This window comes from Colossoma macropomum, unplaced genomic scaffold, assembly GCF_904425465.1.
Source record: "Colossoma macropomum unplaced genomic scaffold, Colossoma_macropomum, whole genome shotgun sequence".
NCBI lineage: Eukaryota > Metazoa > Chordata > Actinopteri > Characiformes > Serrasalmidae > Colossoma > Colossoma macropomum.
This window is the reverse complement of record NW_023494802.1, coordinates 38,361,749-38,388,101: the sequence shown is the minus strand read 5'-3', so window position 1 is coordinate 38,388,101 and position 26,353 is coordinate 38,361,749. Positions and strand designations below refer to the sequence as shown.

General features: G+C 40.2%; 1 protein-coding gene across 1 annotated transcript; it reads left to right on the top strand.

Annotated features, from left to right (window-relative positions):
* Nucleotides 1-4,182: 4,182 nt before the first annotated feature.
* On the top strand, nucleotides 4,183-25,266 carry LOC118822927 (zinc finger protein basonuclin-2-like). Its single transcript, XM_036592256.1, has 6 exons — nucleotides 4,183-4,248; nucleotides 6,045-6,284; nucleotides 15,967-16,017; nucleotides 17,842-17,977; nucleotides 19,029-19,264; nucleotides 23,272-25,266. Exons 1-6 carry the CDS (start codon nucleotides 4,183-4,185, stop codon nucleotides 25,264-25,266), a joined length of 2,724 nt encoding a protein of 907 aa, XP_036448149.1.
* Nucleotides 25,267-26,353: the final 1,087 nt, after the last annotated feature.

Genomic DNA, 26,353 nt, shown 5'->3' with positions numbered 1-26,353 from the left:
CGACGCTGTTGTGTGATTCCTATTCACCCATTTGATTATATTTATTACAATATCCAAAAAATATATTTAAAAAATTAATAAATATATTTAATAAAAATATATTTAAAAAATAATAAATGTATATTTATTAAAATATCCAAAATCAATTCCCATTCCGCTGGTCGAATGGCCACTAGGGGGCGTTACTAAAAGAGGTTACGAATAACTAACTACAAACAAGTTTGACACTTGAATCTTTTAAATAACTTACCTGTGTTTATGAATACAATAAATATAATAAATCAACACAAATAAAAGAAATTAGAATGTGTGTTTTTTGCATGGTACATTCATAATTTTTGATTAATGCATAATTAATGCAAGCTTATTTAGGTGGTTTGGGCCTCTTCTGGCTCTCGTGGCCCAAAACAACTGCTTATACCACTTATAACAATAGTAATGAATAAACAGCTCAGACTTTTTCCTGTAAGAATTTGTGTTAAGGGTTTTTTGGTAGTATTATTTGTTGTATTTATGGTCTCTTTCTATTATAAAGTACAGTAGCCAAAGCAAAGGTGAAGTTACTAAGCATAACAGAAAGCTCACCAGCCTCCTAATGTTATTTATTTATTTGCTTTAGTGAAACTAGATAACTACTAGTATTACAGAGATGTTTGCAGTAGCTCAGTGCATATTTCTTCATGAGTATGTGGTGATTTCATTTATTTTACAGATTTATTTATTTATTTATTTTGAACTTTTTTAGTCTTTTAAATGCTGTTGAACGATCTTGCTTTTGCTTATGGTTGCGTAAAAGAGCTCCTCGGGCTCTTTGTCGTGTAAGACACAGTGTGAACGATACTTCACTGTGACTCTAAGTTTGGGTCACGACTCCCAGCTCAGCCTGCGCTTCCTAACTCTAAACCAAACCTGCTGAAACATCAGTTTAACTAGAAACTCCTCTGACTCACAGACACACACTGTTAACATATCAAACACCCACCTCACCGGGGACCACCAGGCAGAGGGGCATGACAAAAACACAAAGGGAGAATGTACTAACCCACGTGTATACTTCTGAGCAGCTTCTGCGCCGTCAGCAGAGGTAGCTCTCTGAGCGCTACTGCTCAGGGGAGATCATGTTCCCTCAGGGGAGGATGATGACGACGATGATGAGGAAGAAGCCAGAGGCTCAAATGTGAGCCCCCTGGGACCCGCATGCAGATTTTTTGTTTTTTGAATGAACCAGGCCCCGTTAGTGAGATGCTAACAAAACACTTTTCACTGGAACACTCAGGTTTTTAATGTGGTAATTATGAGAAGTCGATTAGTCCACTGCTTCTTTGAATAACTAGTCGTGTAACCCTTACTACTTAATACCCCTACATACTTGAGGATCAGGTATCGGGATCGGAAGGGATAAAGTGGTATCAGTGCATCCCTAGTAATGTGTCTCTCCACTCAGAAAGCTAAATGCACTGAATGCAGGGCCTGGATTACTGACCATGCCATTGGAGCTAATGCCCAGAAAGGGCTCAGATACATGGGGCAGTCCACTGCAGATACTCTATATAGACAAAAGTATTGGTACACCCCTCCTAATTATTCAGTTCAGGTGTTTCAGCTACACAGTGAAGTTTCTGTCCTGTTAGATCTGCCCCTGTCAACTGTAAATGCTATTACTGTGAAATGTGTAGACCACACAAACTCACAGAGGGGGGCTGCTGAGTGCTGAAGTGCACAGTGCCTCCTCTGTTGAGTCACTAACTAAAGAGCTCCAAACTGCCTCTAGAAGCAACATCAGCAAAAGCACTTTAGGAACTTCATGAAATGGGTTGCCATGGCTGAGCAGCTGCACACAAGCCCAAGATCAAAATGCACAATGCCAAGAGTCAGATGGACTCTGGAGCAGTGAAACGTATTCTGTGTAGTGATGAATCAGCTTCTCTATCTGTCAGTCTGATGGACGAGTCTGGGTTTGGCGAATGCCAGGAGAACCTTACCTGCCTGACTGCACTGTGCCAGCTGTAAAATTGGTGGAGGAGGGATGTTGCTATGGGGCTGTTTTTCAGGGGTTGGTCTAGAACCCTTAGTACCAGTGAAGGGAAATCTTAATGCTTCAGCACCAAGACATTTTGGAGAATTGTACACTTCCAACTTTGTGGGAACAGTTTGCGGAAGAACCAGCAGAACTGAGGCCACTGGATGCATTAGATGAACAAATAGCTATTGAATATGTACAGATGACTAAATAAATGAAATAAAACAAGAAATGTTATCTATTCTTAGGATACATGTTCTTAGCATATATGTTGATTTTGTTGCTGCCGTTCAAGTGGGATGTTTTACCCTTTTATGTGTGTTGAAATACTTCTGTTTCTGCATCACAGCTTTGATTGGCTTAAAGAAAAAAGAGAAGAAATCTTGATTCAAATTTGTCTTCAGCTACACAAAAGTGTTACAGTGTAGACAGAATAGAGTAACAGTACATGAATCATTAACTAAGGCTAATTTTGTTTATTCTGCAGACAAAAGGAAGGAAATTTGCATTGCTGATAGTTCACCTAAGTATGAATTTGAACTATTGTTTAATCTCACTTTTTAGGAGGTATTTAAGTATTTATTTGTATTCTATTACATTATGTTATTAAAGTTAGGGGAGCCTCTGAAGACCGTCCCTGACTGAATGGTCACCTCTGGCACTCTCAGTGTGTGTGTGGCTGCATGTCTCAATATTCCAGTCTGAGTTTAATCTGAGCCACTGTGAGACTTTAAAGAAAGAAATGCCTGAGCGTAGAAGGATCAGCTCTGCTTCTCCACCAAACATGCCTGTATCTCCCTGTCATAGCACATCAGAGAGAGACGCAGTGTCTTACGCTCTCAATGCTCAAAGTCATTATGTCCTCCACTCACATCCCCCTAAACACCCTACAGCACTTAAGCTTTCAGGGCCCCTCCGTGAAACACGACCGTCAACTCACACTGTATAATTGCAGCGTTTTCATATTTTCAGTGCTGGTCTGCTTAATGAAGCGCAGTTTCCTCCCACAGTGGCAGTGAGAGCAGACTGACCGGTGTGGCTAATTTATCAGTTGAAAACACATTTTGGACTTTAACTGATATTGGAAAAGGACTTTACTTTACTACTTTACTTTACTAAATCTTTTTGTTTTGAGTGATCCTAAACCTTAATTCTTTTTATTTTATCAAAATAAATGAATGGACATTTCGTTTTGTCCCTACCAAAACAATCTGTTTCGCTAGTGATGATTTTAGAACTCAAAAATACTAGTCAGTACACGACTCGCACGTGAACAGCTGTACACACAGAAAATCATCATATTTTTAATTGAAACACAAAAAAGTTACACAATTACAAAAAACTGTGTCTTGGTGGTTACAATTCTTAATGTTCCACACTGATTTTCAGATTTTGGGACATATTTACACAAAACAATGGGATCTAACTTCTCACCATGTGGCAATGAGGGACAGGGACGCAGCCTCACTTCCAGCTCTAAAATGCAGGTGGTGTAGCTAAAATAAGGCTCCTCCTACAGACTAAAACTTGGTAGTGACATGAAAACATAAGACAGCATTTTTTGAAGTTGTTTTTAATGTAATAACAAGTCAAAACCTTTCAACTTCACATTAAAGAGAAATGAAAAACATCTGTATAAAACAAAGATGAAAAACAAATATATAATTTTATAAGCATTATATTAACAAGTGTAAATTTAGGGGTTAGTGTTTGGGACAGACAGCTCCTAATAGAAAACGCCCCATAAATGAAGATTTTGTACATATTTAGCTTATTAATATCTCTATTAATGCCTTTGGTTTATATAGATTAGATCACAATCTTTGTAAATATCTGAGGTCTGAATACTTCATTGTTTTTTTCTGTGGGACTACGGCTTGAACTATTTCAGAAGGAAGGTCCATATACTTTTTATGAAAGTTATATACAGTACTCAGTCCTGTGTAATGCATCCTGCTACAGTCTGTCAGTAACACTATGCCTTCAGTGTGCTTTAATTCTAAGCACACAATTGAAAGTAAAAGTGTTTGTTCACGTTCTAATGTCTCAGATCTGGCAGGCCGACTCTGTAGATCTGCCCCTGATAAACTCTCTCTTTAACTTGCAGTAAAACAGTGTGCTGGCAGCCGTAGTTCCTCCGAAGTAGTGCAGTATGGTGCCGTATGGTGCTGGAGGACCGAGCTGGGCCGGGGCCAGAGGCGGCAGCACAATCCCAGAGACGAGAGCAGGTGCCTGGGCAGAGAGAGAGCAGCCTCGGCCTGAGCTCTGGAGCTCCAGGAACATACAGCAGTCCCAACAGCATATGCTACCACTCAGCTAATTAGAGTTATTGAAGAGGATGATACAGTTAGTTTGGAAAAGTCTGCGTTGCGTGAGTATATGTATGAGAGAGAGAGAGAGAGAGAGAGAGAGAGAGAGAGAGAGAAGGATTCCTGTGATAACAGAAGTGGAAGGACTGTAATTTGGTCACAGTAAATTGTCCAAGCCATGATGAAGTGTCATAACTCACCACCTTGAGTGTTCTATTGCTTTCATGCAACAGCTTTACATACAACATAAAAAAGTAATGAAGCCACAAACGTTGTTGGAAATCATTGTTTTCAATTTTTGTAATTTCTTCCACCAAAGAAAGTAGTTCCAGCAGGTTAAAGTAGAGCCTGTTGTGGGTGGAATGATAGCGATATAGGGAAAAGCATGTTGTTATATCAGATAAAATGCATTTCAACCAATCAGTGTGGCTGGAGCTAACTGTCATATACTAGTCTATACTGTAACACTGCTGTCGGAACAAAACCTCGTATCTCCAAAATAGTAACTTTACAGGAGAAGGAAAAAACCTACTGTTCTTTTAATGTAACTCAATGGAATCAGACTTTTTTACAAGTCATTTTGGGTCATTTCTTTTGGTCCATTTATCACAGAATTTACACACAATGTAAAGGAAAAAAGTCATCTTCAAATTATGTTAAAACTGAAAAACACACAAGGTTTTGTTCCGACAGCAGCGATATACTAGTATGTACTATATACTAGCAGTTAGAGACCCTTCATTTTGTTTAATTTGCACTCAAAACAGCCATTAAGGACAAGTTATTCGTTTTTCGGGAGATGTTTCTAATGAGATGAGATGTAAGATAATCCATTTGCATAATGAAGAAGAAATTTCCAAAACTGGAGTTCAAAAACTGATTAAAAGCTACAGAGTAAATGTGGCTCCTAACAACCACCTGAAAGACCTGGTAGACCCCAAAACTGCCCCCATCAGATAAACAGCACCTAAAGCTTTCATCTTTGAGAGAGAGGAGAAAATCAAGCTGCTTCAGATCTGAGAACATCCACAGGTGTTTCTGTCCATCCTTCCACTGTGAGAAGACGACTCAGCGCTGTGGGTCTGAAAGGATGTGTAGCTGATCAAGAAGAACCTCACTGAGAAAAGGAGACGGACACATCAAACAAAGAAGCTGAACGATGGACTGACCACCCCAGAGTCCAGACCTCAACACCACTGAATGTGTTTGATTACTTCAGAAAATGATCAACCAGCTTCTAAGACTGAACTTTGGAGGTGTGTCTGCAGATTCTTTGAGGAACTGAAAGTGAGTCTCCTGAAAAGAATGGAAGCTGGAATAAAGGGAAAGAGTGACTCACTGACTGAACACAGCTGAGATTGGAGTTGGTTGTTGTGGCAAATATGAATAATGAACAATTTGTACCATAAATTGGCTGAAAATTCTGACCTGTGACACAATATTGTAGAATGCTGTCATCATTAACACGAGATACTTTCTCTTTAAAGTACTTTTTACGTTCTCCCTTGTTCTCTCTGTCTTCTCTTGTTCTCTCTCACACATTTTCTCCCCCTTTAATCACACACACACTTATCAAACACACAGTGGGAAGTTTTTTCCCCTCTGAAATAGTTTCAAGTCTTAATTATGACAAAAAAGGACAAAGTCAGAAGTTCTGCAGTAAGTCTGTAACTCTTTCATGTGCGCGTCCCCTTTCACATCCGCCATGTGCCAAGTTGGATCCTCCACAAAGAGCCGCCATACCGGGCCTGATCACCACACGCGCTCTGTCAGATCCACAATGTGGGACAGAGGAAGGTGGCAACAAAGGGAAGGAGTGGAAAAAGAGGACAGAAGTAGGCTTTTCTCCTCCTCTCTCCCTCGCTCTCCCCGTCTCCTGGGCGGCTCTGTTTTTGGCTGGGTCACCTGAGTCCTCCTACTGGCCGCGGCTCACAGGTAGCTGTGCGTGCGAGCGCGTGAGACGGTGCGCTCTAACGAGGACACGCACCGGCTTTGATGCTGTCCCCAGTTACTTAAGGGTTCCCGTGAAGGCACAGCATCCTCCAAGACATCGCCTTCATCAATTAGTAACGACCGTCCCATCAGGTTTTAATTAACGGGGAAAAACACACACGTCTCGGTCATTAAGCATTAATTCTGCTGTTTCTGGGTGTCGGTTTCAGGCTCTTCCGTTGCCAAGGGCCTGATTTACATTTGTGTTTTTGTGCCCAGTACACACACACACACACACACACGTACACATACATGCGAACACATGCTCACACACACTGCAGTTATTCCAGCCTGTGTGTGTGTGTGTGTGTGTGTGTGTGTGTGAGCCACAGGCCAATCCTCAGTCATCCTTTGGGACAGTTTTCCCTGTTTCACGCTGAGAACCTTTGGGGTTCCTTTAAAGCATTTCTAAAGGAGATATGCGACAATATGCTGATCTGGGCACCGTTTATTTATTTATTTATTTATTTATTTATTTTTTATTTTTAAGATTCAGAGTGGATCGAGTAATATCAGCACTTACTGATTCCACTAATTGAATCTCAATATTTTACTATCACAGATATTTTATATAACCTTGCCTATATTATGTACAGTGTTTCAGTCCCATTCACTTACATTAAAGGAGAATTCCACCATTTATTTGAAAATATTCTACATAATTTAGTTGAATATAATTGAATCTTTTGTTCTATTCATCATGAAATTTTGACACAATTTAAAGGACAACAAGCACTTTCAAATTATGCCAAAAACTGAAAATAGAGATACAAGGTGTTGTTCTGACAGCACATGTAGTGTATGTTTTTGGTTCAGATTGCTTCATCCTAACAGGAGTTACAACAGAATATTTGGGGCCTCTTTCGAGTGAATCTCCCTGTATATACACACACATATGTATATATATATATATATATATATATATATATATATATATATATACATAGTGTACTGTTCCACATGCCACATTTTATGTTTCATTTTTTCTAGTGATTCAACACAGAAACAGTAAATGTGTATTAAAATGTGCAGAAATGAGTTCTATGTAGACAACATGCAATTTGCTCAAACTTTTGTATACAGTTGTACCTCTTCACTCTGAATATATTAAAGAAATAGATCTCCCTTTATGTGGATTGTTCACTATAGTTCCCTATAGATCATCTACAGATGTTCACATTGTTAACAAACTATCTGTTAAAACTCAGTTGATTCTAAACAGTGGTGGGGTTTGGGTTAGGGTTTGGACCAGGGTGAGGGTTGGGTTTAGGTTTTGGGCTGAGGTTAAGGTTAGGGCAAGGATTAAAGCAGGTTTAGAGTCAGTTTAGTAGATATTTAGTTGAAAGTAATTTGAAAGTAAATGAAGTATTTACAAGTGGACTATCCAAATGAGCAAAAAAAAACTATCATAAAACAGTGTCTCAGTCATCAGGCAGTGAATTCATAACCATTTCATGTAATAACTGTCTGTGAGGGAGCTTTTAGAGGTGGACGTCTGGTTCCTATCACCACCACTGTTTCTCTAGAACAGAGTGTTTCACACCAAACCACTCTGAACGACTGGCTTGTTAGCTATTAAAATCTGCAGAAATGTTGAAAAATTGGTGGAATTCTCTTTTAAGGGCTGTTGTTTTGGTCAATGAGTTAGAAAGTAGCCCAGCAAATGGAGAGGAAAAGTAAATGAAAGGAGTCTGAAGAAAGGAAGTCTCAGAGGGAGCACTTATAAAAGTGTGTCAAAGTGCTGTGAATAAAAAACAAAAAACACATAATGCTGTAATTAAGAGGAGCTGGGATTCCACTTCAGACGTCTCTGTGGATCCGCTCCTTTAATAATCCTCTTTATGGATCCGTTTGCCCACTTTATATCACTATTATTAACAGAGTGAGCCGTGTTTGTAGAGATAACAGCAAGAAAGTAAAAAGAAAAGAAGAACTAGGAGCACAAAGTCTGCTGTAAGCTGTAGTGTTATTTGTTTCATACCTTTCTTTATGTTTTTATTGTGCTTTCATTCCACATTATTTCCAGTTGCTTATTGCCCTTTTTTCAGTTTGATGATGTTTAAATTGAGCTGCAATGCCAGTAACCATCACGATAGCGTTATCCTAAAGAGCAGAAAACTGCTGACACCTTTCAGCTCCATTACTCTGACACTGACACACTGACAGGCTTCACAAACCAGGCAGAAGAAAAGAGTCTGACAGAGAAACGACTCTGAGGAGGAAATGATCACATTCACACATTCAGTACTGACTTACTGCCATACTTAACCCTCTGGGGTCCTGGGGGGGGGGGCATCTTCTTGATTTGTTCATATCTTCTTAAACTCTCCTTTAAAGTCTCTTCATAAAACATGACATATCAAACATATCAGTGGGCTCCGTTATCTTCATCACTACTTTACTAAACCGCTGCAGCAGCTTCAGCAGCTGTAAACTCTCTGCACGCCGTTTCACACATGTCTCTGACGTGGACTGAATGCTGGATTATCAAAAAAAAGAGAGAAACAGATGTAGAAACACTGAATTTGACATGCTTTCAAGTTTGTGGACTCCACAGGTTTAAAGGCGAGGCGAGGCAAATTTATCTATGTGGCACTCTTCATACACTGCGGTCAAAGTGCTCTACAAATGATGAAATGCAAATTAATTCAAAGTATAATTCAGAAAGTAAGAAAACGTAAAGCAGAATAGAAATTTAACACGATTCAAACAGTAGATGTTAAAAGAGAAGAATCATTAAAATAATAAAAAAAACCAAATTAAAAATCAAATTAAGAATTAAAGAATAATTAAGTGCTGTTAAAGGGAAAAGTCCGCTGATCCACCCTGGTTCCTATCACCAGCACTGTAAAGAAATCACCTTTTTCACCGGGTGATCCAAATGACGAGTAAAAGTGTAAAGAAGCGTATGTGTTTTGTTTCTATAAATAATGGATTTATTGCCTATTATTTATGTATTTATCGAATCATAAATGCAGCATTGATCCACCCGCTGTCCCAACCTGCTGCATCAGGCTGATAAATACTCCACAACACACTAGAACTGAACCTGGCCCAGTTAATAAAAAGCACCACACAGTTAATATCTTATAAATTAAGTTTTATTAATATACATTTTACTTTGGACATTGGCTCTTATATTACAGTTGCATAGTCAAATCTGATAAAAATACACATGACATCCCGTATAAATAAAAATAATGCATGACCACGCCTTATTAACACGTGGGAACGAGATCCTAATGAGTTGCCATGACTTAGTAAGGCGTGGGAATAAGATAATTAAGTCGTGACCATGACTTGGTAAGATGTGGGAAGGAGATCATGTCTACTAAGTCGCAGCTACGCATTATTTTTATTTATACAGAATGTCACGTATGGGGCTCCGTACATCTGGTGTTTGTAGGGCTTGTTTTATGTTTAAATCACTGAACTGATGATCATCAATAATATCAGTAATAACAAACAGCCAATCAATAATACTTTTCTGAATTCAGCTAAACTGAAGATCATGATTACAAGGGGCTTTTTGGAAACTGGTCCCATTTCAGTTCCATTGGGTTGTGGAGCTTTTACTGTTCTGGTGCAGTGGTTTGTGCAGTGAGGGGCCAGTCAAGCCTTAAAGGGCCCATATCATGGATAACTGAACTCACTGTTTTACATTAAAAGGTTGGATGTAAACAATAAAAAATCATACTGTGCCCTGTCCATTCCCATAGCCCATATATGGAAGCAAAGCTGCAAAAACAGCCTGTTTTGAATTCACTGTTCTGTGATGTCACAAAAACCAACACATTTACATAGAGCCAACTGTTCAGCCTACAGCAGCTTAGCCACGCCCATTTGCAATAAAGCTATAAGGACTGTTTCAGCCTGGACTGCTTTTTGTGTGAGACACTATACGGGGCAGCCAATCAGATCAGAGCTTATTTACATATATCGGTCTTAAAGGCACAGTAGCAGTAGGTGATTTTGCTACATAAAGCCACACAGTATAAGTGGACCTCAGTGGGGACATTTAAACACAGTGAAATCTAAGATATGGGCTCTTTAATTTACCTGATAACCTTTCAATTAAAAGACAGGAGTTTTAGAGCAGAGCACAGATTTAGAGCAGAGCGGGACGAGCGGCACTCCGCCAGCAGCACGTCTGCAATCATCTTCTCGCTGTGTGAATTATTAAAGCTGTATCTTTGTCATTGGGCTTTGACTGAGCAGCTAAATATTTGATCATCTTTTGTTAACACGTATTTCTGTCTTTCTCATTCTCTGCTTTTGTTTTAATCCAGAGTGGAATTAATCCTTTTGTTTTTGTTGTTTCCTTTGTGTAACTAAGTTCACAGGAGAAGTCCACCACTGTTTTTTTTGTTATTAAATCTTAATGAGTGAATTAATATTTTAACACCTTAACTTATAAGTAGAGTTACAGAATTAAAATGCTGTGTTGGATTTGAATCCACAAAATAAGTGTACGTTTCTGCTTTTGACACAAATCTGCTGGAAACTGAGACCTTTAATAAAAACTAAAAGAAGTAAAAAATAGAGGGAAAGAGAGGAAGAGAGGAGGGGTGAATGACCATAGGATGGACATGCTGGAGGGACTGGAGCCTAAGATTTGAACTGTACTTCAGCACTGTATCATCACAAAGAGAGAGAAACAGATACAGAAACATACAATTTGACGGGTGGGTGAGTTTGTGGACCCCAGAGGCTTAAAGACAAGGCGAGGCAAGTTTATCAATATGACACCTTTCATGCGCTGCAGTCATTCAAAGTGCTTTGCAAATGATGGAATACAAAGATAATTCAAATTATAATTCAGAAAGTAACAAAGTAAAGCAGAATAGAAATTAAACATGATTCAAACAGTAGATTTTAAAAGAGAATAATCATTAAAATAATAAAAATGAAATTAGAATAATAAAGTGCTGTTAAAGGGGAAAATCCACCATTTTTTCTGAATTTCTGCATAATTAAATGGTTAATATGTAAACAGTGTCATTCAGAGTGGTTTGGTGTGAAACGCTCTGTTCTAGAGAAACTTACAGAGTCAGAACTGTTCAGAGTGGTGGTGATAGGAACCAGACGTCCACCTCTAAATGAACAAACAGTGTCTCAATCATCAGGCAGTGAATTCATAACCATTTCATGTAATAACTTTCTGTGAGGGAGCTTTTAGAGGTGGACGTCTGGTTCCTATCACCACCACTGTGAACAATTTTGACTGTTTCTCTAGAACAGAGCGTTTCACACCAAACCACTCTGAATGACTCTGTTTACATCTCAACTATTTAATTATAAAGTTAAATCTTTAAGATGTTTTGTTTTGTGTCACTGTCACTGTCACACATTCAGTATGTTCAGTCAGTATAAGCTTTAAAATAGGTTTTTTTGGCCTTAATACACCTTTTTTTATTATATTACCTCCTACTCTCTCTCTCTCTCTCTCTCTCTCTCTCTCTCTCTCTTCATATGATAAAGTGCTGATATGAACAGATTTTAAAGTACGCTGGGGTGTTTTCCATCAGGTTGTCCTACAGGCAGAGCCCAAAGCTGTCTGTCTGTCCCTCCTGAGTGCTTTACTACTGGGACCCCTTCATCTCCTCGTAACAAAACCCTCAGGTAATCTCTCTCTTTTACTCCGATTCCCGTTTTCATCTTCTCTGCTTCTTCTCTCCTCACTTCCTCTCTGAAGCTTCTTTAGGATCTTCACAAGAGCTAAAATGATTTAAAGGGGAATTCCACTAATTTTGCAAAGTTTCTGAATAATTAAATGGTAAACATGTAAACAGAGTCGTTCAGAGTGGTTTGGTGTGAAACGCTCTGTTTTAGAGACACTTACAGAGTCAGAACTGTTCAGAGTGGTGGTGATAGGAACCAGACGTCCACCTCTAAAAGCTCCCTGACAGAAAGTTACTACATGAAATGGTTATGAATTCACTGCCTGATGACTGAGACACTGTTTATGATAGTTTTGAGATAATGCTTTGGCTTAAAATGTATTTTAATCCATTTCTTCTAATCCATTCATGGTGGAGGGATACATGCAGGGTGTTGTGAGGCAAAATATTCCCAAAGAAAACTTATTATTTCAGATTTTCCACTATTTTCCATCATCAACATTCATATAAACTCAGAAGACTCGTGTAGGTTCACTGGTGGTTCTGGATAGTAAATAAAATGTAGTCATGGCGACCCCTGGTTCCTATCACCACCACTGTAAAGAAATCTGAACCATTTCACACCAAACCACTCTGAATCACTCTGTTTACAGCTCCACAACTGAAGTAATCAGAAATTTTACAAAATTAGTGGAATTCCCCTGTAAATACACTCTGTATGTACAGGTGTGTTTTCCTATACTTGTGAGGACAAAATTCCTTTTTGTGGACTTTAGAAACTTTGCATGCATTTAGTTTAACAACACTTGGTGTGAGTCTGTGTTGGGGCAGCTTGAGTTTGGCCACGGTGTAAGTGTTTGGAGTGCTATAGGTCATTTGCTGTCACCGTACCCTCCCGGTGGACAGAGGCGTGGTTACGTGGTAATATTTTAAAATCTGATGACTGTGATGGTCGTGCCAGTGGTGTAATGACAAGACACGCTACACTACACACACACACACTCACTTGAGAGTCCCCGAGGGTCGCTGCACAGTGGCACAGGGTGACAGGTGTGTGGCCGGAGTGAAGGATGCCACACTATCCCCAAGGGATTCTGGGTAAAAATAACTGTACTGAGGTCCCAAATCCCCAAAACTAGCAACAACACAACTCCACCAATGAGGAAACCATTGAGCCCCCAAAACTAAGCACAGCCTTCACACTGGATCACTGAATAGACTCGATTATGTGGTTTCTGACACTGTATGACACTCTGTTATCTATAAACATGGACTAAAGTGCATTAGCACAGCTAAAACAGTGGTAGAAGCCATTTAAGTCTAAACTTTAGTCCATATTTATAGATAATAGTGTGTCAGAAACCACATAATCAAGTCTATTAGAGATTACTTGAAATGGTTTGAAGCTAGTGGGTGAGGATTTAGCCTTACAGTTAGCAAGATGCTAATTAGTGGGTTTCATTACTTGTTAGCTACATTAACCTCGTAGCTCCAGGGCCAAACCTAAAGAAGTAAACTTGTATTGGCTGATGAACTATATTTGGAGTAATGATATAATTGGATGATATGCAAATTGCTTTAAAAGAATGCAGCAAAAAATCACTGTTTTAAAAAGTTTTTCATTTTCAGTCACTGTAGTTGTTCAGCCAAGACATATTTAGTGTCCAAATGTTCTTTCTTTAGTTTAGACATGAGCACCTGTTAAATGCTGTAAATGTGATTATGTAAATATGGTTTAAAACTGAACTGTGAAGCTACACAGTGAGTTTTTGTCCATTTTTATAGCTCACTGTGAGTCATACTGTGCTCTAACCTACATCTACAAGTCTGCACCACCTTAATGAAGACCTGTAAACAGTTTGAGCGGGTCGAGAGAAGATTTGGCAGTTTACGGGATAATTTGGGTGACTGTTGACTTCTATAGTTTGTTAGCAATGTTAGTCTCGTTGCACCAGCTCTAAAATAGAGAGGAAAAACTTTTACACAAATCATGTCTGTGTCTTTACCTACATCTGGGGTAGGGGGGGGTAATTTTTGTGTAAATTAGATTTTTGGCCAAACTATCACTTTAGATTTCCCATATCTCAGTGACACTACTGAGGACCTATTTCTAAAATGTCGCCACAGTGAGGACTCAGGTCACCAAAGCTCAGATAAACATACTTTCACAACTAAACCCTGAATATTATTGAGATATTTTTAGGGTAATAAATATATTTCATGTCTAATACATTTTCCATCATCAGTTTGTATGATATTTTTGAGGCCTGTGACATTCTGTATCATCCCCCTATAGTTTTTCCTTCTCTTTTTCCTCTTGAGGTGTGCGATCTCTCTCTCCTTCTGTTCCTCGATGTCTCTCATCCCCACTTTCCTGCTTACTCAAACTCCACCTCCTATAAAGGGGGATCAAACCTTGCCCAATCACACCCTCCCTCACTGGCCCTATCGTTAAGTGGGCGGAGTGATTTGATTTAGAAGGAGAGCAGATAGTGAAGGTGGAAACTCATATCCACGCGGGGTCTTCCTGATCCGGACCCCCACACAGGCAGGATTGACTGTGGTGGAGAATCGGTGGGGCGTGAAGTTCAGTCTGAAGCCCAGGACAGAGCACTGTGAGCTGGACAGACAGGCAGCCGGATACTCATGTTGTTCAGCACCAGAGACCCAGACCCTGGACGGGACGTGGGCGCATGGACACACACCGCCCACACACTCAGTCAGGAGGTACTGCTTCACACACACACACACACACACACACACACACACACACACACATCCATCTAGTGAAACATAGACAATCTGTACTTTCTCGGTGTTTATAGTATCATTGAGTAATACTTTCAGATATAGTGAATATATGACTACAAATATATATTTTTTCATTAAATTAAAAGTTTTTTAAATAATTTATTTACCTATGTTGTTATCACATTCATTATATTCACTATAGAAGTCAGCTAATAATTGCTCATTTTCTGGTGTTTTTGTTCATTTTATTGTTTTGACATTTTGTTGTTCATAATTTTAGGCAGATTGCATATTTTGGTGAATTATTAGATTAGAATATTTTGGCAAATTTGCTAAAAAGTGGAATTACATTTAAGCTTCAGGCTTTGACTAAATGACGGAGTTTCATTTATGTGTTAATGAATAAAATTTACTCTTTATTCTATGAATTAAGATTTTTATTTTAAGGCTTTTTATTTACAAATATGAGTTGTTCAGTAACTACAATGAAACCAGTATCACTGTTATGACAAAACCTAGCTCAGAAAGGGCAACTTCATAGGAGAAGGCAAATGCTCTTAACTTTAATATAAGAGATTTTACTTCTGCTAATTTTGGATTGTTTCTGTTGGTTCACCTGTCATAAAATGTTCATAAAAATGTAGAGGTGGTGTTTACAAATGAAAAAAGTTACGAGGCTTTAACTTGAGTGAGAACATATCGTATCTCTAAAATGGTAACTTTACAGGAGAAGGAAAAAACCTACTTTACTTTTAATGTAAGTCAATGAAACCAGAATTTTTTCCAAGTCATTTTGGGCCGTTTCTTTTGCTCTATTCTTCATGAAATTTACACACAATGTAAAAGGCAACATGCATTTTCAAATTATGTCAAAAACTGACAAAAATGGAGATATGAGGTTTTCTTCAGACGGCGGTGATATATTGGTTATGTTATTTTAAGCATGAGGCCCTGGCAGATTAAAGGGTTTATTAAAAACTGCCCTATTTTTCCAATCATGCAGTAAGAAATCTGGGATTTTTACCATAATATTTAGTTTAACTGTTAGAACAGCAGAAACAATAATACAATTATATCCATCAATATCACTCAGTAATCCTGTCTTTATGTTATTCCACAGACTTTTTCCATCAAAAAAGGGTCTTTGATCAATATGAACACATATAAAATGGTTTCACTGGTGAATTGATTCATTCATTAAAGTAATTAAAGTATATTATTTATTTCATAATCATGTTTCCAATGTGTTTTGCATGTCCTGCTGTTTGTGCAGTCTGACCTGAAGCGCGAATCACAGAACGTGTCCAGAGAGAACGTGGACGAGGTACGGAGGACTTACCTTTACTTTCACTACTCACTTTCAGAGAGATACAGACGAGACTGAGCCTCACTCTCAGAAATGAAGGAGCTAAACTGTGGGGTGGAAACCTTGAGGGAACACCTTCAGTACCTTCAGTTAGAGAACATAGTTGTTCTGTATACTGTATACTGTATATTACAGTGAAGTTACATTAAGTTCTATTGACACCACACATGCAGGCTGCACTCCAGACCTATCTTAAAACTTCACGTTATTTAAGCTCACAATTAAACTTTAAGATCATTTTGTTGCACACTTAAAAAAAGATGGTTCTTCAAGGGTTCTTTAGTAAAGAAAATATAAATCATGAACACTCAACAAACCCTTTGGCTGAAGCGTTCTTTGCATGGTGAAATGGTTCTTCAGACAGATGGAGAATGTGCTGCAGATGGTTTTATACAGAACCAAGTTGAAAAGGGTTCTGTATAGCACCAAAAAGGACACTATAACAATAGCAGATCCCTTTTTGGTGCCATATAGAACCATTTTCAGAAAGGTTCATATAGAACCATATTCAGCACATTCTCCATCAGTCTGAAGAACACTTTCATCATGCAAAGGGTTTTAATCAGGCAAAGGGTTCTTTGAGTGTTCACGGTTCTATATAGAGCCATTTTCTTTACTAAAGAACCTTAAAGAACCATAATTTGTAAGAGTGTACCTTTGAGGGTACATTTAAGTTGTCTGTACCTGAATGATACAGTTTTTCTGTGTGCAGAATGAATGAATGAATGAATGAATGACTGAACCTGATTGGCTGAATGCTCTGCTTAAACGATTAGGTGATAAATATGGAAGTAAGAGGCTGCATATGTGTTCTTAATTAGAGCTCATTATCCATGTTATATCCCTCTATCACGCTGCAGTGACGAGGGGGCTCTGCAGCTGCTGCTGAGACCAGTTTTTTGTTTGTGTGTGTGTGTGTGTGTGTGAGTGAGTGAGTGTGTGTGTGTGTGTGCGTGTGTGTGTGTGTGTGTGTGTGCGTGTGTGTGTGCGCGTGTGTGTGTGTGTGTGCGTGTGTGTGTGTGTGTGTGTGTGTGGATGTGTGTGTGTGTGTGTGTGTGTGTGTGCGTGTGTGTGTGTGTGCGTGTGTGTGTGTGTATGTGTGTGTGTGCGTGTGTGTGTGTGTGGATGTGTGTGTGTGTGTGTGCGTGTGTGTGTGTGTGTGTGTGTGTGTGTGTGCGTGTGTGTGTGTGTGGATGTGTGTGTGTGTGTGTGCGTGTGTGTGTGTGTGTGCGTGTGTGTGTGTGTATATGTGTGTGTGCGTGTGTGTGTGTGTGGATGTGTGCGTGTGTGTGTGTGTGTGTGTGTGTGTGCGTGTGTGTGTGTGTGTGTGTGTGTGCGCGTGTGTGTGTGTGTGTGGATGTGTGTGTGTGTGTGTGCGTGTGTGTGTGTGTGTGCGTGTGTGTGTGTGTATATGTGTGTGTGCGTGTGTGTGTGTGTGGATGTGTGCGTGTGTGTGTGTGTGTGTGTGTGTGTGCGTGTGTGTGTGGTGTGTGTGTGTGTGCGCGTGTGTGTGTGTGTGTGGATGTGTGCGTGTGTGTGTGTGTGTGTGTGTGTGTGTGTGTGTGTGAGTGAGTGAGTGAGTGAGTGAGTGAGTGAGTGTGTGTGTGTGTGTGTGCGTGCGTGCGTGTGTGTGTGTGTGTGTGTGTGTGCGTGTGTGTGTGTGTGTGTGGATGTGTGTTCAGGGAAAGTGCTGATGATTAAAACACTCCTGAAAGTCATTCATTAAATCCTTCTTTCGAAAACATATTAAGCAGTTCTATGTGTGTTTGAGTGCCATATTAGTTCTTCATCCTCCTCCTCCTCTTCCTCTCTCAGGTGATCGGCTGTACGCAGTCTAAATGCACCTGTGAGTGCTTCCAGCCTGGCAGAGTCAACCTCAGGTCATGTGACCGCTGCAAGCACGGGTGGGTCGCCCACGGTGAGTCAGCCTGAAACAATCACTTATAAGTCGGAGGTGTCGGGTCAGGAGTTCCTCACACCACGTTTTTTGTTGTACAATAGTAGATAATTCACTCACATCCTCAGAAGACACGTCCTTCACCGAGTTTACACTGAGTTCTCTTTGAATTCTCTTTCAATCATCAGATTCACCCACTCGGGGAAGGGGTCCGAAGCACAACTCATGCAATTACATATTTCCACCAGAGATGTCTCCAAATCCCCAAAACTTACACCGTGCAGCTTTAAACAGCTTCTGACTTTGTGAAATGCTTTTAACAATCTGTCATTTTTTTAAACTAAAAGAGTAAAACTATTTCCTTTTCCTGAGATTAAAGGTGAGATCAGGTTTGGGGTTCGAAAATTATTACTACATATCACTACTTACGCTTATATAAAACATATCAGGTTTATTATTATTGCATACAGATATTTACATATACAGTCACATATGCAATAATTTGAATGTTTTGTTGAAGTGAAAATAGTTAACATATTGTCTACAGTAAACACACTTAACAATGGCATTTTCTGCTCATTTTAGTGCAGAAGTTCCATTTATTTATTTAACAAATTGCAATAAAAACTCAAAAATAAAATATGCTATAACTTTTTTCCCCAATATGTTAAGTTCAGGAAATAACAGTAATTGTGTATTAAAATGTATAGATGGTACATGTGTTCACTTATTTTTACTTAGAAAATCAACAAACATATGTATAATATATAATATAAACACAATATGTATATACATATTAGACCTGTTTTGAAAGGGGAGAGAGAGAGAGAGAGAGTACCATCTGGGGTCTGAGCTCACCGTTAGACACTCTGATGTTAGTTTGTCATCTAATGCTGGTATATCTGTCACTAACAGATGGGCTCCTGTGCTCTTCTTTCTGCGTGAATGTGTGTGTTGGGTGTGTGTATATGTGACTCTGTGGAGCTGTATTCACGGTTGTATGTGTGTATTTATGTATATGTGTGTGTGTGTGTGTGTGTGTGTGTGTGTGTGTGTGTGTGTGTGTGTATAGCGGTGAGTAAGCTTAGTGCGGGTGCGGTGCCGTGCTCAGGGCAGGTGGAGATAGTTCAGTGCTCGGTGGTGTTTGATATCAGCACTCTGCTGCTGTACGGCACTCAGGCCCTGCCCGTACGCATGAAGATCCTGCTGGACCGCCTCTTCAGCGTCCTCACGCACACACAGGTCATCACCATCCTGCACACGCTCGGCTGGACGCTGCGCGACTACATCCGAGGATACATACTGCAGGTATTTACATATACACATACGTTTGTAAGGATATGAGTTTAAACTACAGAGGTCGGTCAGTAACTCAGTAGTGATTCATTACTGAATCACTCTAAGCCAAAACCTACAAAGCTCCACACACGACTGCACATTACTATAACTTAAACCCATTAAAAGCCTGGCACATCACATTCTACTACATGGAAAACAATACAAACTAGCCAAGTTATAGCATTTTTATGCAGCCCTATATTTTTAATTGATATATTATTGAATTAACATGTTATCAGATGAACTAGGACTCTGTTGTCTCTCTGTGTGTGAAATGTTGTGAGAGATGTATTGGAGAAAGAATGGGAGATAAAATAGACAACTGCAGCTTTCTTCATATCAAACATTCCTGCACAACACACAGTATGTAAACACAATAACAACACTTTTAGAGATCTTGCTCACATCTATGAAGACAACAATCAGGTTTGTTTCTGGTTTGTAATCATGCACATTTCCGTCAAAGCATAGTCCATCGAGGTTCTGAGGGAAAAACGTGCAGCGTTCAACTGAGTAACATTCAGAACAGAGCAAAACTGTATTTTATGGCTGCTGTGCAAAAACTAGGATTGAGGAAAGAACTGCAGTTCTGGCCTAAATCAGAACCAGATATAAAAAACACAAACTTTTTGTTTTGTATTATTTTACTCCACTTGTAACCCTACTAAAATATGTTATATTTATATTTTCAACCCCAATGTTTATGTATCTGCATCTGCAGAAATGTTTGCTGGCTTTGGCCCACAATTTTCAGTCAAAACAACATCAGTGCATCATTAATTACTGTAAAATATCATGATATAGATTTTTGTCAACGCTGCCCAGCACTGTGTAACGTTAATGAAATCAGAACAGAGTTACTTTTATAATAATGCAAGAGGGCATTATGTGTGGAGGCCAGAAGGTGGCGTCTCTGCTTTTTGCGGATGATGTTGTCCTTTTGGCTCCGTCACATGGATGCCTCCAGCGCTCAGTGGAGCGGTTTGAAGCTGAGTGTAAAACAGCTGGTATGTGGATCAGCACCTCCAAGTCTGAGTCCATGGTCCTAGCCTGGAAAAAGCAGTAATGCAGTCCCTGTACTGGACAGTAGTCGTGAGGAGGCGGCTGAGCCATAAGGCAAAGCTCTCTGTTTACCAGTCGGACTACATCCCAACGGTCACCTGTGGTCAGGAGCTTTGGGTGATGACCGAAAGAATGAGATCACAGATACAAGCAGCAGAAAAGAGGTTTTCCTAGCTGGATGGGTGGGAGGGGACAGGTGAAAGAAAATTTTGGGGAAAAAGCTGTGATAGTATTTGCAAAATTCTATTCTTTTAGGCCAGCTGGTGCTTCAGAGGTTCACACACACACACACACACACACACACAGAGTCACTGATCTGCAGCTGCACAGTGCACATCTGCTTTTAAAAGTGTTTTAAGCTTTTTTTTAAGTTCTTGTGACACGAGTCACAGTGTATGACAGACAAGGCTGCTGCTGTGCCATAATGTCCATATGCTCATAGTGCTCATCATCAGCATGACAGGCCACACATACAGAGGGAGAGTCATCCTTATTCAAAGATTCAAAAGTTGCAGCATTTAAATTTGGGTGCAATTGATTTTTGGGTTCAATGGGTTCATTTTTTGTCGTAAAACGCCTGTTGTAAAAATGCTATATAAATAAGCCTTGACTTGATTTGACTTGATATATCTATATACATTTACATGTATTTATATATATATATGTATTCCACTCACAGTCCAATTTTCTGATTTGCCCTTTCTTCCTTTCTTTAGTTATACTTTGTAAATTAGTTTAGCAAATCATTTTAATCTGGCACAGTGATAGCTACAACATTTTAATTCATTAATCTTTTATATTAGGCCTAGCCATTATTTTTTTCTCTCAGTCGTTTGTAATATTTGTCCTAGTTTATTTTCTATAATAAAAGTCTCTGTGCATTTAAAATCTGTATGGGGAGATTAAAAACGTGTTTTGTTTCACAAAAGAGAGAAAATTCAGTTTTCCATGATGTGGGTGCTTTAAAGAAGAGGCACAGGAGCACTTCAGACTCGTTCATCCAACACATCAAAATAACTCAACATAGAAGAGCTCAAATATGAATTTTTGAATACAAGGAAGCTGATCTATACAGTAGCTTTGTGCTGTTTTCATAAAGGTTCAGCTTTGGTTTGAATATTTAATAGAATAATTAAACATAGAAGAGGAAGAACTACACAATGTTGAAACAGAAAACAAGAATGTGTGATAATGTATGATCAATAGGATGGGGGGGGGGTCTATATAGAACATTGGCTCTGTGATAAAACCCACCCTCTGAGCTTCCACTGATTTTTTAAAATTTCTTCATCGGTGTTTGAGCTGTGAGCAGAGTGACTCAGAGTGGTTTGGTGTGAAATGGTTCAGATGTCTTTACAGTGGTGGTGATAGGAACCAGGGGTCGCTGTGACTACAACACAAATATAGACATTTTATTTACTATCCAGAACCACCAGTGAACCTACACGAGTTTATATGGAATGTTGATGATGGAAAATAGTGAAATAATAAGTTGTCTTTGGGGACTATATTGCTTCATAACACCCTGCATGTATCCCTCCACCATGAATGGAGTTTAAGGCCAAAATCTTCACAAAACTATCCTAAAACAGTGTCTCAGTCATCAGGCAGTGTAATCTCAACCATTTCATGCAGTAACTTTCTGTGAGGGAGCTTTTAGAGGTGGACGTCTGGTTCCTATCACCACCACTGTGAACAATTCTGACTGTAAGTTTCTCTAGAACAGAACGTTTCACACCAAACCACTCTGAACAACTCTGCTTACATCTCAACCAGTTAAATATGCAGGAATTTTGAAAAATCAGTGTCCCCTTTTAAGTCCTAAATTACAAATTACCACAATTTCTTTCCTTTAGTTTTATGTTTATTTAAGTTTCATTATTAAAAGAAAAAAAACTGCAGTCTAGTGTTTTTAGTAGCCATATCTGGACCAAAGCCATATTTTAGTCAGAATCAGGTTTATCACTAAGCTCACCATCACACAGGATGGACTCGGATCACTCGTTTTTGGCTCTTGCACTGCGGCCTCCATGTCCCCACATTTCCTTCCAACCGCACCCGCTCCCCGGCAATCAAACGAGCCAGGTAGTGAGTTATGTGTAGGCTGTGAGCACAAACCTGTAGGACATGAGGCCCCAGAGAGTTTACTGAGCCAGTTCTCATTATACCATCCAATTCCCATTCAGACAAACCAGGAGCTGATCCAAACCCCAGGGGAGAGTATGGGTAGCAGAAACAAGGCAGAGAACGAGATCACCACAATTACATACATTCAGAGCAACAGAATAATACATAATAACATAAAACACACTTAGAATCAACATACCTACATGCCAATATATAAATGAATTAATACAAATAATAACATGAATATGATCGCTTATTGTTTCAGCTCCTTTAGCCTTGACGGTTTAGGTTATGATTGTTTAGTCCAGTTCATAGTGCTTTCTTTTTTAGTATGACACAGTTTCAGCAGCACTTATGACTTTAGTTTTTGTATTAAAATATTTATTTCATTCTGGAGTTTTTTCTATGAATTCTGCAATTCTATCATTGCTCAAATGATTAAATAGTTTTTAATTCTTTTTTATTGTCCTCTAAGATACTTAACAAATGATTATGTTCAAAAACATTTCAAGATACAAGTTGGTACCCATGTCCGGTGGCTCAGTCAAACTTTCTATGAGGTTGTCTGGCCTCTGTATTGAGTCGTGGTGTCGTAGATGTTTAAACAGTTTCAATGTCTGCTAAAATGTAATTCTCTGGGTTTTATATGGTGAACACTAACCTAAAGTACACATTGAGAGTGGCCAAAGTATAGTTCCCTGTGGAACACCACAAGAACGATCCTGCTTTTGTCCACTGCTGATCTTTTTCTCCACTGTTTTCCTGCTTGTGTGTATGTTTTTGTGCAGGACTCCATGGGGAAGGTTCTCGATCGCTGGGTGGTGATGACCCCTGAGGACGAGGTTGTGACCCTGCAGCAGTTCTTGAGATTTGGTGAGACTAAATCCATTGTAGAGCTCATGGCTGTCCAGCAACAGCAGGATCGCCTGGCAACAGTCTCCAGAACACCAAAGACTGACTCGGACATCCGGCTGTTCATCGAGAGCAGCAGCCACCATCGTGGCCTCCAGAGTGACAGAGCTAGAGGTGAAACACCACCCAGCCTGCACCACTTTGAAAACCTCCCGGGAGGTAACCTAGCTTTTCTTCTGCCTTTTCAGTACAGCAGTCAGTCTGCATCATCTCCGCTAATCCCTTCGTCCACACTTCTCCAGGAGGCCTCTGATGTAGCCTGTAGACTACAGCAGACCAAACAGAGCCATGGAACAGACAGCGAATCAGTGGCTCCTTTCAGAGGCAGTAAACTGCCCATTACAGGTGCTAGCACTACAGATGAGAAGATGCATCTTGAAAGTGAAACTGACCACAGTGTTTCAGGGCTAGCAAAGCCTTCAAATAAAGTGCAGCACATTAGTGATGTAGACCAACAGGCGGTGTTAGTGAAAGAAGATACTTCAGGCACCTGCTCTTCATCTTCCTCCACTTCCTCTGGCATGAGGGATCGTGGTCTTGGCATGACGATGCGTAAAGGCCGCGTGAGCTGCAGCGCATGTGGAAAAACCTTTTATGACAAGGGAACCCTGAAGATCCACTACAACGCCGTCCACCTGAAGATTAAACACCGCTGCACCATCGAGGGCTGCAACATGGTGTTCAGCTCGCTGCGCAGCCGTAACAGGCACAGCGCTAACCCCAACCCGCGGCTACACACTGCAGCACTGCGCAACACAAACTCCCCCCAGAACCAGCAGCATCCAGCCCAGCCCTGCGCCACAGTTCTGCCCAGCAGAGTCAAACCTCCTCTGGACGTGTCTCCTCTGGGTGTCCCTGCGCTGTCTTCATCCATCCTGGAGACCACACATGCTCCACTCACGTTCCCCTCCATAAAGGCAGTCCAACCAGTGCTACCATTCTACAGCACTGTGCTGTCGTCTAGGAGCTCCCCTGCATCAAGTAGTTCTGTTGTTGCCAAGACCAACAATGGCACATCAATGATCAATCAACCTCTAAAACAACATACATCCTTGTGTGATGCTAATAATACACCGAGACAGGAGGGTGGAGCTATGGTTCAGCTTACAGCCAATCAGAACAGGGTAAATAGCATGAATGACACAGTGCCCAAGAAGAAATCGCGCAAGTCCAGCATGCCGGTGAAGATCAAAAGGGAGATGTTGAATGATCAGGAACTCTATGAATACAAGGATGATGATGATAAGGATGATAATGATAATGACGAACAAGACACTGGTGAAGGGAGTGATATGAACATGTATCTCGTAAATGGCCTAATGACCAGTCAACAGTCCTCACGAATGCCAGTACAACCTCCCAATGGACTCAATGGTAACAAATGCCACACCTTCATTAGCCACAGTGGACACTGCAGTAGAAGGCCAAGCCATGAAGGAGATGACCATGAGATTTATTTTAGTAAGACATGCATAAATAAGATCCAACACATCAACCATGATGTTCTCAAAATGCCCAGAACCTCAATTAGCTGCTGCAACCTCAGCATGAAGGAGGGCTCGGAGAAGCATGAGGGAGTGATGAAGAAGTGGATGAAGAGAGAGGGATCGGAAGGGGAGGATAAGTGGAGAGAGAGAATACAAAGTGGAAGAGAAGAGCGTCTCTTAAAGGTTAAGGAGGAGGTGTATGACCCCAGCTATGACCTTCACTGCAGCAGACACTGTGACTTTAACATGTGGGCCAATAAAGGTGTTGTTGCCATGACATCAACAGAGACCTTTGGCCTACAAAAAGACTTTAACACGTATTCTGATCAAGAGGAGGAGGACGGTGAGCCAGATGAAGAGCAGGAAAGAGCAGCAAAGTGTTGAAGTGTGTTCAGCGCAGAGCTAAATAACAGTGACGTTTCTTTTCATGTCTGGTTTTGAGTTGCATTTTGGTTTAAATAAGCATTTATAATGCGATAATCATCTTGGAATTGTGTTGTAAAAGTTTGTGAACAAATGAAACACGCAGGTTTCTACTACAGCGAAGAACTTACATTCAGAAGACTCCTGATCAATCAGTCAGAGCTGATATGGTCGATGCTGAGCAGCTGTGGGTAATAAACGCCGTCCATGCTGATTTCCAATGTGTAGAAGTGGGTTCTCAATTCATTTTGTCCCAAATAAACACTGCTACAGCACCCTGAGTCTCGAATCTCCACTTCCTGCAGCCTCGAATAAGAAGAATTAGATTTAGATCAGAAAGTCTCCACCCTGAACTCGAGTTCCTGAAGTGTGGAGGACACTGCGAAGGGGACACACGGGAGGTAATGTATTCAACTTGGCTCAGAAGTGGGAATTACGCTATTTTCAGCGTCCGTGCGTTCAAACCTCAAAGTGGGAAAAAACATGGAAAAGTGAGTATTGTTAGTGACAAGCTAGCCAGCTAGCATTAGCGGTATGAGTCCTAACTTCAATATGCATGACACATTTACGTCCTCAAAACAGTGACCTTTACGCCCGAGACATACTTCACGTAAGGACGCGAACGCACACTTCGGGGTTTTGCACATGGTTGTATTCAAAATGTGTCACGATGCAGTTCATAATGCATCGCAAGTGCGAGCTGCATACGGAGCGTTACAGCAGGGGGCGCTATAACAAAAGCCAAGCCTGGCCAAGTGGTCTTGTTCCGACTGTGTTTTCTTAACTACCACAGCAGACAAGCAATTGAGCCTCATGCAAAGATGCCTAACATAACATTATTTCCATTCCAGCCAAGAGGTGAAGCAGCTCACTCTCCTCTACTGTCCACATTTAGCTGTTGAGGCTGTTGGAGTAGCAGTAGATCCTCTCTGATTTATCCTCTAGCGCCCCCTTCAGTGAGTGTTTTAATCACCACTGTGAGTTTGTACAGAAGGACAGAGCGTTTGCAGTGTGCTGGCTGTTGTTTGCGTTCATGTGAAGTAGGTTT

What these genes read in the sequence shown, in the direction of transcription:
- LOC118822927 (XM_036592256.1), top strand. Translation starts at nt 4,183, where the DNA reads ATGGTGCTGGAGGACCGAGCTGGGCCGGGGCCAGAGGCGGCAGCACAA. An exon ending in CCAGAGAGAACGTGGACGAG is followed by an intron (nt 16,018 to 17,841) that starts GTACGGAGGACT and finishes GTGCCATATTAG; the next exon opens with TTCTTCATCCTCCTCCTCCT. An exon ending in GCACGGGTGGGTCGCCCACG is followed by an intron (nt 17,978 to 19,028) that starts GTGAGTCAGCCT and finishes GTGTGTGTATAG; the next exon opens with CGGTGAGTAAGCTTAGTGCG.